Source organism: Eleginops maclovinus, chromosome 22 (genome assembly GCF_036324505.1).
Source record: "Eleginops maclovinus isolate JMC-PN-2008 ecotype Puerto Natales chromosome 22, JC_Emac_rtc_rv5, whole genome shotgun sequence".
Classification (NCBI taxonomy): Eukaryota; Metazoa; Chordata; class Actinopteri; order Perciformes; family Eleginopidae; genus Eleginops; species Eleginops maclovinus.
The window spans coordinates 24139204-24155064 of NC_086370.1; the positions used below are offsets into that span (position 1 = coordinate 24139204).

Sequence of the window (15861 nt, forward strand, 5' to 3'; positions counted from 1 at the left end):
TCATGTCAGGGTGCAGGACTCATAATGCTGTGTCATGTCAGGGTGCAGGACTCATCATGCTGTGTCATGTCAGGGTGCAGGACTCATAATGCTGACTCATGTCAGGGTGCAGGACTCATAATGCTGTGTCATGTCAGGGTGCAGGACTCATAATGCTGACTCATGTCAGGGTGCAGGACTCATAATGCTGTGTCATGTCAGGGTGCAGGACTCATAATGCTGACTCATGTCAGGGTGCAGGACTCATAATGCTGTGTCATGTCAGGGTGCAGGACTCATAATGCTGACTCATGTCAGGGTGCAGGACTCATAATGCTGTGTCATGTCAGGGTGCAGGACTCATAATGCTGTGTCGTGTCAGGGTGCAGGACTCATAATGCTGACTCATGTCAGGGTGCAGGACTCATAATGCTGACTCATGTCAGGGTGCAGGACTCATAATGCTGTGTCGTGTCAGGGTGCAGGACTCATAATGCTGACTCATGTCAGGGTGCAGGACTCATAATGCTGTGTCATGTCAGGGTTTTGAACTCATAATGCTGACTCATCGTGGGGCCCTCGGTTTCCTGTGGTGCATTCAGGTGTACTGGAACTCGCTCTCCAGGACCTACTGGGTTCACTGGCATATGGTCCGGGTCCTGGGTGGCGGCAGCCCGGCGGAGAAGGAGACGCAGGAGAAGGCTTCCTCGCTGACGGAGACGCTGAAGCTGAGCGCTGTCAGCCAGTCCTTCTTCTCCAAGCCTCCCGGGGGTCTCTATTCGCTGCCCTACCTGTCCGAGGGGCCTCACCTGTCAGAGGGGCCCAGAGCAGACCCCCCCGCTCTGAGCCGCGCAGAGTGGTGGGAGATCCTGTTCTTCATCAGGAAGCTGGAGGCGGTGCAGCAGCAGGAAGTCAACGTGTTGCTGCAGGGCCTCCACGACCAGGTGAGGAGCGTGCTGGGAAACTGAGTTCATGAAAGACCAGGAAAAGCAATTGAAACTTAAAATAACTTTTTCTGAGAAGTTTTGAAAAAGATTTGGAAAATATTATTTACTTTTGGGGATTTTTTTGGTCAAATCTTAGTTTTTTAAAAGTTATTAAAAAGAACATTTTGTTAAGGAATATTTTCGATAAATTCTGGCTTTTTAAAAAAAAATATTTTTGGGGCTTTTTGCCTTTAATCAGATAGGACAGTGGAGAGTGACAGGATAGTGGGAGAGAGAGTCAGGGTGGGATCCGGAAAGGACCACGGGTCGGGAATCGAACCCGGGTCGCCGGCGTACGGTGCAGGTGCCCCCAGAATTTTGAAGAAATAGTCAGAAATTCAAAAAAGTTTTAATTTGGATTAAAAAAATCAAAAGGAAAAAAGATTGGGAGACAAAAAGTTAGAATTTTGAATCCATTTTATTTATACTTCTTTCTTTAATTTATAATATATAACTGTTAAAAGAAGATGATTAGGGCTCCTTTAAGAAACCCTTAGAATAATGGCAAAGTAGTGCGACATTTTAAAAGTCAGATTTGTGATTTCTTTTTTAAGAATATTTGGACATTTTTAAAATTTGAAATTCAGGAATTAAGTCAGATTTTTTAGGAAAGAAGAGATAATTTTGAAGAAAAACAAATCTACCTCAGATCACATCTATGTTTACTTTGATGTGATGATGTCATCAGCTGCTCTGTGATGATGTCATCAGCTGCTCTGTGATGATGTCATCAGCTGTTCTGTGATGATGTCATCAGCTGCTCTGTGATGATGTCATCAGCTGCTCTGTGATGATGTCATCAGCTGTTCTGTGATGATGTCATCAGCTGTTCTGTGATGATGTCATCAGCTGCTCTGTGATGATGTCATCAGCTGCTCTGTGATGATGTCATCAGCTGCTCTGTGATGATGTCATCAGCTGCTCTGTGGGTCCTGAACGGTCGCTGAGAATAACCTGGTTCTCCTGCAGGAGGTGCCGCTGGGTGACTCGTCTCTGATTGGCCTGTCCGTCCCAGGAGACGTGGCGAGGAAGCTGCTGCACTTCCTGAAGCAGAAGCTGCCCACTTCCTGTCTGAGCGACCTGCTGTGTTCACACACCTTCTGCAAACACTATCTGAGGAGGGGGGGGGGCAGCCTGGAGGACGAGCAGCTGCTGCTGGGTGAGGATCCTCATCATCATCTTCATCCTCCTCATCCTCACCCCTGTAGTCTGTCTCCAGATCAAGGAGTCCTGCTGGCTATACAGGGGGGGGGGGCTTCAGAGATTTTAACCATGATCAAAGTCCACTTTATTGTCAAAGTCTCCACATGTGTTATACACACAGAACTGAAATACCGTTTCTGGCAGTCCCACAGTGCGAATATAAAAGAACATCTAACATAAAAAGAGAAGAGCCTAGAAAAAAAGGGGGGGTAAAAAGGGGTATACAAAACAAAAACTAAGTAATATATACATATGTTGGGTGGTGCAGGTAGGGCAGAAAATACTTTCAGTGGCAGCGGAGAATAGAAGGGGACTGGTGCTGGATGAGGGACGGGTGTGTGAGGGAGGGGGATTCATGTCCTGCTACATTTCCATTGAGGCTGTGGGGAAAGGTGGGTGGGACGGAGGGCGGAGAGGTCAGGGGAGAGATAGGAGCGGGGGTAAAGGGAGATGAGAGAGGGGGAGAGAGAGGGAGGGACGGAGAGAGGGGGAGCGAGAGGAGAGGGAGGTAGAGAGGTAGGGAGGAGAGAGAGACAGAGGATTGAGGGAGGGATGGAGGATAGAGCGAGAGAGAGAGGGAGGGAGAGAGTGAGAGGAGAGAGGGAGAGGGAGGGAGGGACAGAGTTCAGCATCCTGACCGCCTGGTGGAAGAAGCTGTTCCTCAGCCTGGTGGAGCTCGAGCGGAGGCTGCAGAACCTTCCCTCTGAAGGCGGGAGGCTGAAGAGGCTGTTGGAGGGGTGGGTGGGGTGGGGTGGGTGGGGTCCCCCGCAATGCCGAGTGCTTTGCGGGTGAGGCGGGTGCTGTAGATGTCCTGGAGTGTAGGGAGTGAGACCCTGATGATCCTCTGGGCAGAGTTCACGATGCGCTGCAGGCTCTTGCGTATGGAGGCGGTGCAGCTTCCAAACCACAGCGTGATGCAGCTGCTGAGGATGCTCTCAGTGGCGCCTCGGTAGAATGAGAGCATGACGGGGGGGGGCTCCGGCTCCGGCTCCTGCTCGCTTGAGCTTCCTGATGAAGTAGAGGCGCTGCTGGGCCTTCTTTGCCAGTGCAGTGGTGTTGTTGTTCCAGGTGAGCTCGTCTGTGATGGTCACACCCAGGAATTTGGTGCTGCTCACCTGCTCCACAGCAGCACCATTGATGGTCAGAGGGAGGGGGGTGTTGGGAGGGGGTTCTCCTGAAGTCAACAACAATCTCCTTTGTTTTCCCCACATCAAGGAAGAGGTTGTTATCTTGGCACCAACGGGCCAGCTGCTTCACTTCCTTCCTGTAGTTAGTCTCACAGTTGTGGCTGATGAGACCCACCACGGTGGTGTCGTCCGCGACCTTCACGATGTGGTTGGAGCTGTAGCTGGGTTTGCGGTCGTGGGTCAGCAGGGTGAAGAGAAGGGGGCTGAGCACACAGCCTTGGGGGGCCCCCGTGCTCAGTGTTAGTGTGTCCGATGTGTTGTTGTTGACCCTGACAGCTTGTGGTCTCTCTGTGAGGAAGTCCAGCAACCAGTTGCAGAGAGAGGGGCTGAGGCCCAGGTCTGTAAGTTTACGCACAAGCTGCTGGGGGATGATGGTGTTGAATGCTGAGCTGAAGTCTATGAATAGCATTCTGACGTAGGAGTTCTTAGTGTCCAGGTGTGTGAGGGCTGGGTGTAGAGCGGAGGTGATTTCATCCTCTGGACCGTTTGGCTCGGTAGGCAAACTGAAACGGGTCCAGGGAGGGAGGAAGAGTGGATTTGATCTGCTTCATGACCAGTCTTTCGAAGCACTTCATGATGGTCGAGGTCAGTGCGACGGGGCGGTAGTCGTTGAAGCAGGCTGGAGATGACTTCTTCGGCACAGGAATGATGGTGGTTTCCTTGAAGCACGTGGGAACAACAGCCTGGCTCAGGGAGGTGTTAAAGATGTCTGTGAGGACATCCGTAAGCTCCTCTGATCAGTCCCTCAGCACTTGTCCAGGAATGTTGTCAGGTCCCGCAGCCTTGCAGGTATTAATCCTCAGCAGCGTGCTCCTCACACTGGCTGGGGACAGACACAGAGCCTGGTCGACGGCGGGGGGGGGGGGTTTGTAGTCCGTTATGGTCCTAATACTCTGCCACAGGCTCCGTGAGTCCCTGCTGTCTTTGAAATGTCCTGTGATTTTCCTGGTGTACAGACGTTTAGCTTTCCTGATGCCACGGCACAGGTCGGCCCTGGCTGCTCTCAGCCCAGCTGGGTCTCCAGCTCTGAAGGCGGTGTCGCGGGCCTTGAGCAGCGTGCGGACCTCCAGTCAGCCATGGCTTCTGGTTGGCTCGGATGGTGATGGCTCTGGTGGTGGTTACATCATCAATGCACTTGGTGATGTAGCCTGTGACTGTCTCTGTGTATTCTTGTGTGTTAACCCATTTACTCCTAAAACGCCTGCAAAAAACGGCTCTAAAACCCAAAGTATAGTAGATACAAATGTCCTCCTCTCCTGAGGGTTTCCTGAAAAATACTAAGAATTGGCAACGTCTATGAAAACCTTAATATCTAAGCCTCTGAGGCACATAGAAACATGAAATAAATTGCATTTAAAAGGTAAGACTCACAGGTTGTATTAAAACATGCTCCCTTAGCAATAACATACCAACACATTTTTATAAAAAATCTCAAAATCAGATTGGTAGGGAAAATATTTGATATGATAAAATAACAACTCACATTTTAAAACATGCCGACACACAGACCAAGGCACCTTGGTATGAGAGAGAGGTGGGAAAGGAGTGGGGAGGGATGGGGAAAGTCCTCTACCAAAGGATCATCAGGTACAAAAACTTCTACTTCCACCTCCCTTCCAACTCCTCATTCTCTCCCAATTCCAAATCGCTGCCGTCGCTGTCAAAGTATTCGTCGATTGTAGCCATTTTTGCCTTTAAAAACAAACGTACGTGAATGTCTGATTGATTGACGTGATTGTCGGCCAACCACACGACATTTGGGTGGTCACATGGTTTAAAAAACCCAACAAGACCCGACGCATGTGTATTTGAACCAATGAGAGTGCATTATATGCTGCATGCCTCATGAAAATGACCACATCAAAAAAGCTGCTCAACAAGCTGCTCTACGCTGCAGCCGGCAGGAGCTTCAAAGCTGCGCTACGCTGCAGCCGGCGGTAGATGGAATGTTGCGCTGCGCAGCATCCGGTACAAATGGGTTAATGTGATGGTTGTAAGTTGCTGCCTGCTTGAACATGTCCCAGTCTGCCTTATCAAACCAGTCTTGAAGTGCAGCAGTACTGTCCTCTGTCCACACCCGTACCTGTTTTGAAACCAGTTTGGCAACCTTTACCCTTGCTCTGTAGGCCGGTTTCAGCAGGACAGTGAGGTGCTCAGAGAGGCCGATGTGGGGGAGGGGGGACGCCTTGTATGCTCCCTTGATGGTCGTGTAGACTAGGTGTAATGCGTTGATGCTTTGTGTTGCAGCTGAGAGCTCTTTGGGTGTGGGGGGGGCAGCCGGAGGACAGACCTCCTCCTCCTCTGCGATGGGCTCCGTCTCCAAGAAGGCGAAGAAGGAGGTTCCTGTGGAGGAGACGGAGAGCGACCTGCTGTCCGAGTACAAGAGCCGGGTCCCTGCAGACCTACAGGACAGGACCAGAGGTGTGTGTGTGTGTGTGTGTGTGTGTGTGTGTGTGTGTGTGTGTGTGTGTGTGTGTGTGTGTGTGTGTGTGTGTGTGTGTGTGTGTGTGTGTGTGTGTGTGTGTGTGTGTGTGTGTGTGTGTGTGTGTGTGTGTGTGTGTGTGTGTGTGTGTGTGTGTGTGTGTGTGTGTGTGTGTGTGTGTGTGAGAGATCACTAACAGCCCCCCCCCCCCCCCCCCCCCCCAGTGTTTGACCGGCCTCGGCTGCTGGGGAAGAAGACGGTTCTGGAGAAGCTGGTGGAGGTCGTGGACCTTGTGAGGGGGGGGGAACCGGACCTGCAGCTGCCCGCCGTCATCTTCCTCACCCAGCTGCTGCAGGATGGGGGGGGGCAGGACAAGAACTCCTGCAGGAGCGACGCCTCACACAACACCAGGTGAGATCAGAGAGAGAGATTTGATCCATGCTGATTATCACACCATTTACAATACAGTCATATTTCCAGTACAACAATCAAAATGATGCTGTTCCTCTGCTACAGAGCACAATGCACCTTCAAACACGTCATCAACACTTCCCATTTCTTTAAAAAGTCTAAAATCTACCCAAACTCTAGATTTAACAAAAGCCATGAAGACAGGAAGTGCATCTGTCCGGCTTTTCCTGCAACGCTATTCTTCCTACTGCTGTGTAGACAGTTTGGCCTCTCCTGCCGCTTCTTATATCCAAACCCCAGAATAAGCGTCTTTGGACCATTTCTCACCAAGCCGTTCTAAAATACGTTCAAGGACATTACAAAGTGCTATATGTCTCTCACAGTCATAAATACAGTCTGTACTTTATCACAGAACCGTTGGACTAATAACCCTGTGCAAAGTCTCCTGTTGCACGGCCCATCTCCAGTTTTGTTCTCCAAACTGTATCCGCCCTCCCATCCAGCGTCTTTCTGTTCAGTGATTTTACACGAGTGGTATACATTTTTTCTCCTTTGGCAAAATACAAGTTCACATAAACAGTGTCATTTTTTCTCAAAAAGGCCCTGAGCACTCCTCCAGGTTTGGAGTAAAACCAAGCTCTGGAAAAGGGTCACTCCCACTCAGCTTTTCCACCCCAGAAACGTACTCTTTTACTGAGAGCACTTCCTCTGTCAGCATCCCATTGAGTCGATTTAAAACGTGTTCAGTTTGTCGGCTAGACCTCATCCCAAGGAGCGTAGAGACAGCTTCTGCATCATCCAGCCCATCCAGCTACATCCACTCTGCTCCTGAGAGTGAGCACTCCAGCAGTGCGCAGGGTGGCAGAGAGGCCGGGTGTGGTGTTGTCCTGTACATCCAATCCGGCTCCATTAATCAGAGGCTCCTCCAGAAGCCAGTACAGGGAACAAGCAGGCTCTACTTTAATCCACTTAAAAACATTCCAAGGCTTACAAAGTGCCTGATGAAAAGGAGAGGGTCCGTTTCAAAGGTTCACATCCAAACAGTGCAGTGTCCAGCCCCAGGCTATCGGTTTTCCTCAGGATGCTGCTGGCTTGTTCTCTCCAGACCAGGTCTGAGGGCCCTGTGAGAAATCGTTGTATAAATTGTACTCTAAAAGCTGTCACTACTTAAAATGTCAACCAGACCTTGCCCCCCCCCCCTCTTCTTTTGGTAAAAAAAGAACACTTTGGGGTACCCAATGTAACTTGTACCAGTATTACCTGTACTTTTTGTGTGAGACCTTTTAAGAGGTTCCATACAAGCTAACCGATGCCAGGGGGCGGAAGCCCCCAGATCATGAAGGACTAAAGTTCTGCCTCTGAAGGACGAGTGGGATTTTAACCATCTCCACTTGTTTAGTCTCCCTCCTACCTTTTCCTCCAGCCCTTCCCAGTTCTTTTGAACAATCACTTCATCGCCAAGATACACACCTAAATACTTAAAACCATCCCTCCTCCACATCAACCCCCCCGGCAGCTTAGGCAGACCCCCCTCCACCTCCCGTTATTTCTTGTTGATTCAGATACATCACTATCATCTGCATCAGCAGACACAATGAGCTGTTCAGATCTTCCAAAACCACACCTTCAATACTATTCCTGACATGGGTTTGATGGACACAGCATTCCAGAAAGACCCCCGTACTTTAAAAGGAGAACTCAGACCCCCATTAATCTTCAGTACACTCTCAATGTGTTTGTACAAAACCTTGATCATAGCTGTCAGACTCGGGCTGATGCCAAAACTCTCCACAACTTTCCAGAGGTAAAGGTGCTCAACCCCATCAAAAGCTTTTTCCTGATCTGACGAAATGAGACCAGTTTCTGTGCCCAGAGAGCTAGAGATGTCCAAAATGTCCCGAATTAAAGACAAATTGTCTTGAATAGACCTACCAGGAACACAATACGTCTGATCTTGATGGATGATGGTGTCCATTACCTCCCTCAATCTGTAGGCCAGAGCTTTGGATAACATCTTATAAGACGCAGGACGCCAGCTCTTTGTCTCTTGTAAATCTCCTTTCTGCTCTTCTGCAGCTCAGTGGCAACGACATGTCTTTAAACCTTTGATTAAAAACTGATAAAAGAGTTTCACGCATCTCTTTCCAGAACTCTTTGTAGAACTCCATCAATTCCAGGGGCTTTGCCCCCCTCCATATGTTGTACAGCTCTCCAGAGTTCCTGGAGCTGCAGTGGCTCCTCCAGCACAGCTGTGAAGTCATCTGGGAGTTCAGGCATCCTTCACAGAAGGAGTCAAACAGCTTTTCATGGTCATTATATTCACTGGTATACAGCTCTGAGTAAAAACATGAAGCTTTCTTTCTCATTTCTGGTGAGTCTGTTAGTCCTACACCGGAGCGCAGAGCATGGATAAAGCGACTCTGGGCATTTTTCTTCTCCAGGCTGAAGAAAGACTTGGTGGGAGCATCCGTCAGAACTGCATTCTTGAACCTGGACCGGACCAATGCCCCCTGCGCTTTGGTGCCTAGTAGGTCTTTGAGTCCAGATTCTTAGACTTAGACCTTCACTATGATCTCTACTTTCGGTGAATTGTAATACATTTTGTAATTCCACTATTTCCATCTCTAGATTTCATTGGTCTGGTAATGTCCTGTGTGACATTGAGACTGTGCTGCTGACAGAGCCGCGTTACCTTTCCAATGTCCCCACTGTCTCAATGAAGGAAAACCATTACAAAAACACCTGAACACTTTAACGGTTGTCAGATAAAAGGTTTGTGTTAAAAAGCCAATAAGCACTCTTTGTCTTGGACTGTGATTAAAACACATAGTGACGGGGGACAGAGTACTCCCTCTGAGAGAGCCCAGGTTTGTGGTCCCTTATCACTCCTCCACAGACCCACCACATCATGAGCCTCTATCAGCTGCCCTCTGAGAGGCGCTGTGGGGCTCAATGTGATTCCTGTCTATCAAGTCATTAGCTGTACAATTGAAACCCCCCCCCTAAAATTATAACATCTTCATCTTCATCTTCATCTTCATCTCCATCTTTGCTTAAAGTAGTATTTAAAATGTTTAAAAACTGCACTCTTTCAGATCCCAAAGTAGGAGCGTGTGATTTATAAAAACTCAACGATCGAAGTTTGTTTTACTACTGAACGTCTCCTCCTCCTCCTCCTCCCACACGCTCAGTTTCTACAGTCTCTAAACTGCTCCTACTCCTTCTCCTTCTCCTACTCCTACTCCTACTCCTACTCCTACTCCTTCTCCTCCTCCTCCTCCTCCCACACGCTCAGTTTCTACAGTCTCTAAACTGCTCCTACTCCTTCTCCTACTCCTTCTCCTTCTCCTACTCCTACTCCTTCTCCTTCTCCTACTCCTACTCCTACTCCTTCTCCTACTCCTACTCCTACTCCTACTCCTTCTCCTACTCCTACTCCTTCTCCTACTCCTTCTCCTACTCCTTCTCCTACTCCTACTCCTACTCCTTCTCCTACTCCTTCTCCTACTCCTACTCCTTCTCCTACTCCTACTCCTTCTCCTACTCCTACTCCTTCTCCTACTCCTACTCCTTCTCCTACTCCTTCTCCTACTCCTACTCCTACTCCTACTCCTACTCCTACTCCTTCTCCTACTCCTTCTCCTACTCCTTCTCCCACACCCTCCTTCTCCTTCTCCTTCTCCTACTCCTACTCCTACTCGTACTCCTTCTCCTACTCCTACTCCTACTCCTACTCCTTCTCCTTCTCCTACTACATCCATCTGATTGTCCTGATATTCCGTGCTTTCCCCCTCCTGCCTCTACCTCTCCCACACCCTCCTGACTGCTTTATTCTCCCCCTCCTGCCTCTACCTCTCCCACACCCTCCTGACTGCTTTTTTCTCCCCCTCCTGCCTCTACCTCTCCCACACCCTCCTGACTGCTTTTTTCTCCCCCTCCTGCCTCTACCTCTCCCACACCCTCCTGACTGCTTTTTTCTCCCCCTCCTGCCTCTACCTCTCCCACACCCTCCTGACTGCTTTTTTCTCCCCCTCCTGCCTCTACCTCTCCCACACCCTCCTGACTGCTTTTTTCTCCCCCTCCTGCCTCTACCTCTCCCACACCCTCCTGACTGCTTTTTTCTCCCCCTCCTGCCTCTACCTCTCCCACACCCTCCTGACTGCTTTTTTCTCCCCCTCCTGCCTCTACCTCTCCCACACCCTCCTGACTGCTTTTTTCTCCCCCTCCTGCCTCTACCTCTCCCACACCCTCCTGACTGCTTTTTTCTCCCCCTCCTGCCTCTACCTCTCCCACACCCTCCTGACTGCTTTTTTCTCCCCCTCCTGCCTCTACCTCTCCCACACCCTCCTGACTGCTTTTTTCTCCCCCTCCTGCCTCTACCTCTCCCACACCCTCCTGACTGCTTTTTTCTCCCCCTCCTGCCTCTACCTCTCCCACACCCTCCTGACTGCTTTATTCTCCCCCTCCTGCCTCTACCTCTCCCACACCCTCCTGACTGCTTTTTTCTCCCCCTCCTGCCTCTACCTCTCCCACACCCTCCTGACTGCTTTATTCTCCCCCTCCTGCCTCTACCTCTCCCACACCCTCCTGACTGCTTTTTTCTCCCCCTCCTGCCTCTACCTCTCCCACACCCTCCTGACTGCTTTATTCTCCCCCTCCTGCCTCTACCTCTCCCACACCCTCCTGACTGCTTTATTCTCCCCCTCCTGCCTCTACCTCTCCCACACCCTCCTGACTGCTTTTTTCTCCCCCTCCTGCCTTTACCTCTCCCACACCCTCCTGACTGCTTTTTTCTCCCCCTCCTGCCTCTACCTCTCCTACACCCTCCTGACTGCTTTTTTCTCCCCCTCCTGCCTCTACCTCTCCTACACCCTCCTGACTGCTTTTTTCTCCCCCTCCTGCCTTTACCTCTCCCACACCCTCCTGACTGCTTTTTTCTCCCCCTCCTGCCTCTACCTCTCCTACACCCTCCTGACTGCTTTTTTCTCCCCCTCCTGCCTCTACCTCTCCCACACCCTCCCTGCCACAGTTAAAACCTCTCGTGGTGTCAGAGGAGGCGAAGATGACACAGTCGAAATTGTCATCCCTCAGTTTAAACACCATGTCCAACCCCTCCCTCGTGTCTCATCACCACTCTTGTCCTGTGGGACACCACATGTTTGAACTGCGGAGACGTACAGCCTGACGGGACTTTCCTAATCCGGGAAACGATCTTCCCATATTTTGACAATTCCCCTTCAATCAATGCATCACTGATAAACGGGGGAAGTTGGACACTGTGACTCGCCGGTGTGATTGAAGGCAGAACAGACACAAACGTTTCGGTGATGCTGATCCCACCCCCCACCACTGGGTTCACTTCCTCCACGCTATCCAAAAACATAACCACCGCGACTCTCGTTCCAGCAGAGGATTCCCTGCTGCTGGGGCCTTAATCTGAACCTCCACTGAACCCCCGAAACAGGGAGACAGTTTTATTTATTTTAGTGAAGTCATTGCCGGCACTTGTTGTTTACCCCTCCCTCGCAAGCCGACCAGCGTAACGCTGGACGACCCACTGACAGACAGACAGACAGAGAGCGATAGACAGACAGACAGACAGAGACAGAGACAGAGAGCGATAGACAGACAGACAGACAGAGACAGAGACAGAGAGCGACAGACAGACAGAGAGCGATAGACAGACAGACAGACAGAGAGCGACAGACAGACAGACAGAGACAGAGACAGAGAGCGACAGACAGACAGAGAGCGATAGACAGACAGACAGAGAGCGACAGACAGACAGACAGACAGACAGACAGACAGACAGACAGACAGACAGAGAGCGATAGACAGACAGACAGACAGAGACAGAGAGCGATAGACAGACAGATAGACAGAGAGCGATAGACAGACAAGACAGACAGACAGACAGACAGACAGAGAGCGACAGACAGACAGACAGACAGACAGAGACAGGACTAACGCTGTGCTCCTCAGGGACCAGGTGCTGCGGCTGCTGGTGGAGCTGCTGTCCTCCCCCTGCAGGGACCTGGTCTGCTGCACCCTGACCCTCACCCACCTGCTGCTGACCAGGTTCGACTGGAGGGTGTCCTTTGCCACCGAGGGGGGGGTCAAAGCTGTGCTGAGCTGCATGCAGGAGCACGCCGCCGCCCCCCCCGTGCAGCGGCTTGCGCTTGCAGTAAGGACACACACACAAGCATTAACACATTAGCTACTCAGCTAGCCAATGCTATCTATCATCTACCTTCTTAGCCAGCTTACCTCAGCTATGCAGCTAACAAGCTAGCTAGTGGAGGTTAAACCGTTTTAAAAAGTGTGTGTGTGTGTGTGTGTGTGTGTGTGTGTGTGTGTGTGTGTGTGTGTGTGTGTGTGTGTGTGTGTGTGTGTGTGTGTGTGTGTGTGTGTGTGTGTGTGTGTGTGTGTGTGTGTGTGTGTGTGTGTGTGTGTGTGTGTGTGTGTGTGTGTGTGTCAGACCCTGAAAGTGATTACAGGTGCAGGGAAACACGACCTGCGTGGCGTGGCCGGCACCCCGCCCCTCTCTGAGGCCGGCACTCAGATGATGTTGGAGATCTTCGCCAGCATCGGCTCGGCGACGGCACCAGGGGCCCGGGGGCCGCTACACGCCCTGCCAGATGCAATCCAGCTGCTGCTGCAGACCGAAGGGTGGGGGGGCACGCTCAACACCCAGTGACTCCCTGCAGAGCTGTCCCTATTATTACTAATGTGTGTGTGTGTGTGTGTGTGTGCGCAGCTGCAGGCTCTCGGTGAGGAACGGGCTGCTGCTGGTCATCATGCTGGTCTCCTCCCATCAGGGCCTGGCGGAGCAGCTGGTCTCCGCCGGCCTCCCCCCTGTCCTCAGGAGGTGTCTGAGTCTGTCCCGGGCCGAGACCATGTTGGCCCTCATCGCCCTGAACCACATCTCCAAGCTGACCCCCCTGCAGGGCCCTGGTGAGCCAGCAGTCTCGGGGGGGGGGGGGGGGACGACATGCTGCCTTCAGGGTTTAAAACGTGTGTGTGTGTCTGTCTGTCTCTGTGTGTGCGCAGACAGGGAGCTGCTGCAGCTGCAGGACTCGGAGCTGCAGATGCTCCTGGGGAGTCTGAAGGACCCTGTGGCCTCTAAGGAGGTGGTCCAGACTCTGGAGCAGCTGCTGTGTGAGGAGCAGGAGCAGCGGGACCAGGAGCGCTCTCAGGTACCCCCCCCCTTCATTATTATCAGTAATACACATCGTTAGAGCACGGGACCTAACGGAGCTCCTCTTCTGCCCTTGGGGGGGCAGGTGGCTCACAGCCGGGACACCTACCAGGACCTGGTTCGTCTGCTGGACCAGCACCGAGCGGACCGGGCTGCCCAGCTGTCCATACTCAGGTGTGTGGGTGTGGGTGGGGGTGGGGTACGGGTGGGGGTGGGGGTGTGTGTTATAGAAATTATAATGTGTGTGTGTGTTTTTCCTCCAGGATCCTCAACAAGTTCCTGGACAGCTACCAGGAGGACGAGCTGCCGTGGCACGAGAGCATCGAGCCCTGCCTCTCCTCCATCAGCTGCTTCATCAGCGACAGGGAGGTGAGGAGGAGGGGGAGAAGAGGGAGGAGGGGGAGGAAGAGGGGAAGGGGGAGGAGGAGGGGGGACCCCCTGCAGCTGTGTAGTGAGAGATCTGACTCCGCCCCTCTGCTGTGATTGGCTGTGCAGCTAGTGCAGCAGTTCATCCGCTTCCTGTTCCGGCTGGCCTCCCTGAACAAGGACTACGCCGTGGTGATGTGCCGGCTGGGGGCCAAGGAGGCTCTGCTGAAGGCTCTGGACAAACACAGCACCCACCTGCTGCTGGTCCCCGAGTTGCGGGACCTCCTCACCGACTGCGAGAAGTACGCCAGCCTCTACAAGAAGATGACCACCAGCGTCCTGGCAGGCTGCATCCAGGTACCAGACCCCTAGAGACCCCCAGAAACCTCTTAATTCTGAGACCTTCCAACACATCTTTACTCTCTGAGACCTCCAGAGACCTCCAGAGACCTCTTTACTCTCTGAGACGTCTTTGTTCTCTGACACCTCCAGAGACCCCCAGAGACCTCTTAACTCTCTACGACCTCCAGAGACCCCTTTTCTCTCTGAGACCTAAAGAGACCTCCAGAGAACTCTTTACTGTCTGAGACCTCCAGAGACCTCTTTACTCTATGAGACCTAAAGACACCTCCAGAGACCTCTTTACAATCTGAGACCTTAAGAGACCTCTTTACTCTATGAGACCTAAAGACACCTCCAGAGACCTCTTTACAATCTGAGACCTTAAGAGACCTCCAGAGACCTCCAGAGACCTCTTTACAGTCTGAGACCTAAAGAGACCTCCAGAGACCTCTTTACAGTCTGAGACCTACAGAGACCTCCAGAGACCTCTCTAATTTCTGAGACCTCCAGAGACCTCCAGAGACCTCTTTACAGTCTGAGACTCTTTACAGTCTGAGACTCTTTACAATCTGAGACCTAAAGAGACCTACAGAGACCTCTTTACAATCTGAGACCTAAAGAGACCTACAGAGACCTCTTTACAGTCTGAGACCTAAAGAGACCTACAGAGACCTCTTTACAGTCTGAGACTCTTTACAATCTGAGACCTAAAGAGACCTACAGAGACCTCTTTACAGTCTGAGACCTTAAGAGACATCCAGAGACCTCCAGAGACCTCTTTACAATCTGAGACCTAAAGAGACCTACAGAGACCTCTTTACAGTCTGAGACCTTAAGAGACCTACAGAGACCAGTTTACCTTTTAGAGAAGCTTGTAGTCCTGAAGCTCAGTTGTTATTAGCCCCTCCCCCTGTCCCCTGCAGATGGTGTTGGGTCAGATAGAGGAGCACCGCCGCAGCCATCAGCCCATCAACATCCCCTTCTTCGACGTGTTCCTCAGGAACCTTTGCCAAGGTGTTCATCACATCCTCACCTATTATCCATTACCTCACTGTTATTATAAATAGAGCTATAGATTTATACACACACATCTATTTATATACAGTGGGGCAAAACAGTATTTAGTCAGCCACCAATTGTGCAAGTTCTCCCATTTCAAAAGATGAGAGGCCTGTCATTTTTATCATAGGTACACTTCAACTATGAGAGACAGAATGGGGGAAAAATCCAGGAAATCACATTGTAGGATTTTAATGAATTCATTGTAAATTCCTCGGTAAAATAAGTATTGGGTCACCTACAAACAAGCAAGATGTCTGGCTCTCACAGACCTGTAACTTCTTCTTTAAGAGGCTCCTCTGTCCTCCACTCGTTAATTGTATTAATGGCACCTTTTTGAACTGGTTATCAGTATAAAAGACACCTGTCCACAACCTCAAACAGTCATACTCCAAACTCCACTATGGCCAAGACCAAAGAGCTGTCAAAGGAGACCAGAGACAACATTGTAGACCTGCACCAGGCTGGGAAAACTGAATGTGCAATAGGTAAGCAGCTTGGTGTGAAGAAATCAACTGTGGGAGCAATTATTAGAAAATGGAAGACATACAAGACCACTGCTAATCTCCCTCCATCTGGGGCTCCACGCAAGATCTCACCCCGTGGGGTCAAAATGATCACAAGAACGGTGAGCAAAAATCCCAGAACCACACGGGGGGACCTAGTGAATGACCTGCAGAGAGCTGGGACCAAAGTAACAGAGGCTAC

General features: G+C 51.1%; 1 protein-coding gene across 1 annotated transcript in view; it reads left to right on the top strand.

Annotated features, from left to right (window-relative positions):
* LOC134858661 (cullin-9) overlaps positions 1-15861 on the top strand; it is a 40243-nt gene that overhangs the window by 4886 nt on the left and 19496 nt on the right. Inside the window, 12 exon segments of the mRNA XM_063874661.1 lie at positions 582-923; positions 1935-2124; positions 5603-5776; positions 6002-6188; positions 12171-12372; positions 12667-12857; positions 12946-13142; positions 13239-13384; positions 13472-13560; positions 13650-13755; positions 13882-14109; positions 15018-15108. Of these exon segments, the coding sequence (XP_063730731.1) occupies positions 582-923; positions 1935-2124; positions 5603-5776; positions 6002-6188; positions 12171-12372; positions 12667-12857; positions 12946-13142; positions 13239-13384; positions 13472-13560; positions 13650-13755; positions 13882-14109; positions 15018-15108 (2143 nt within the window).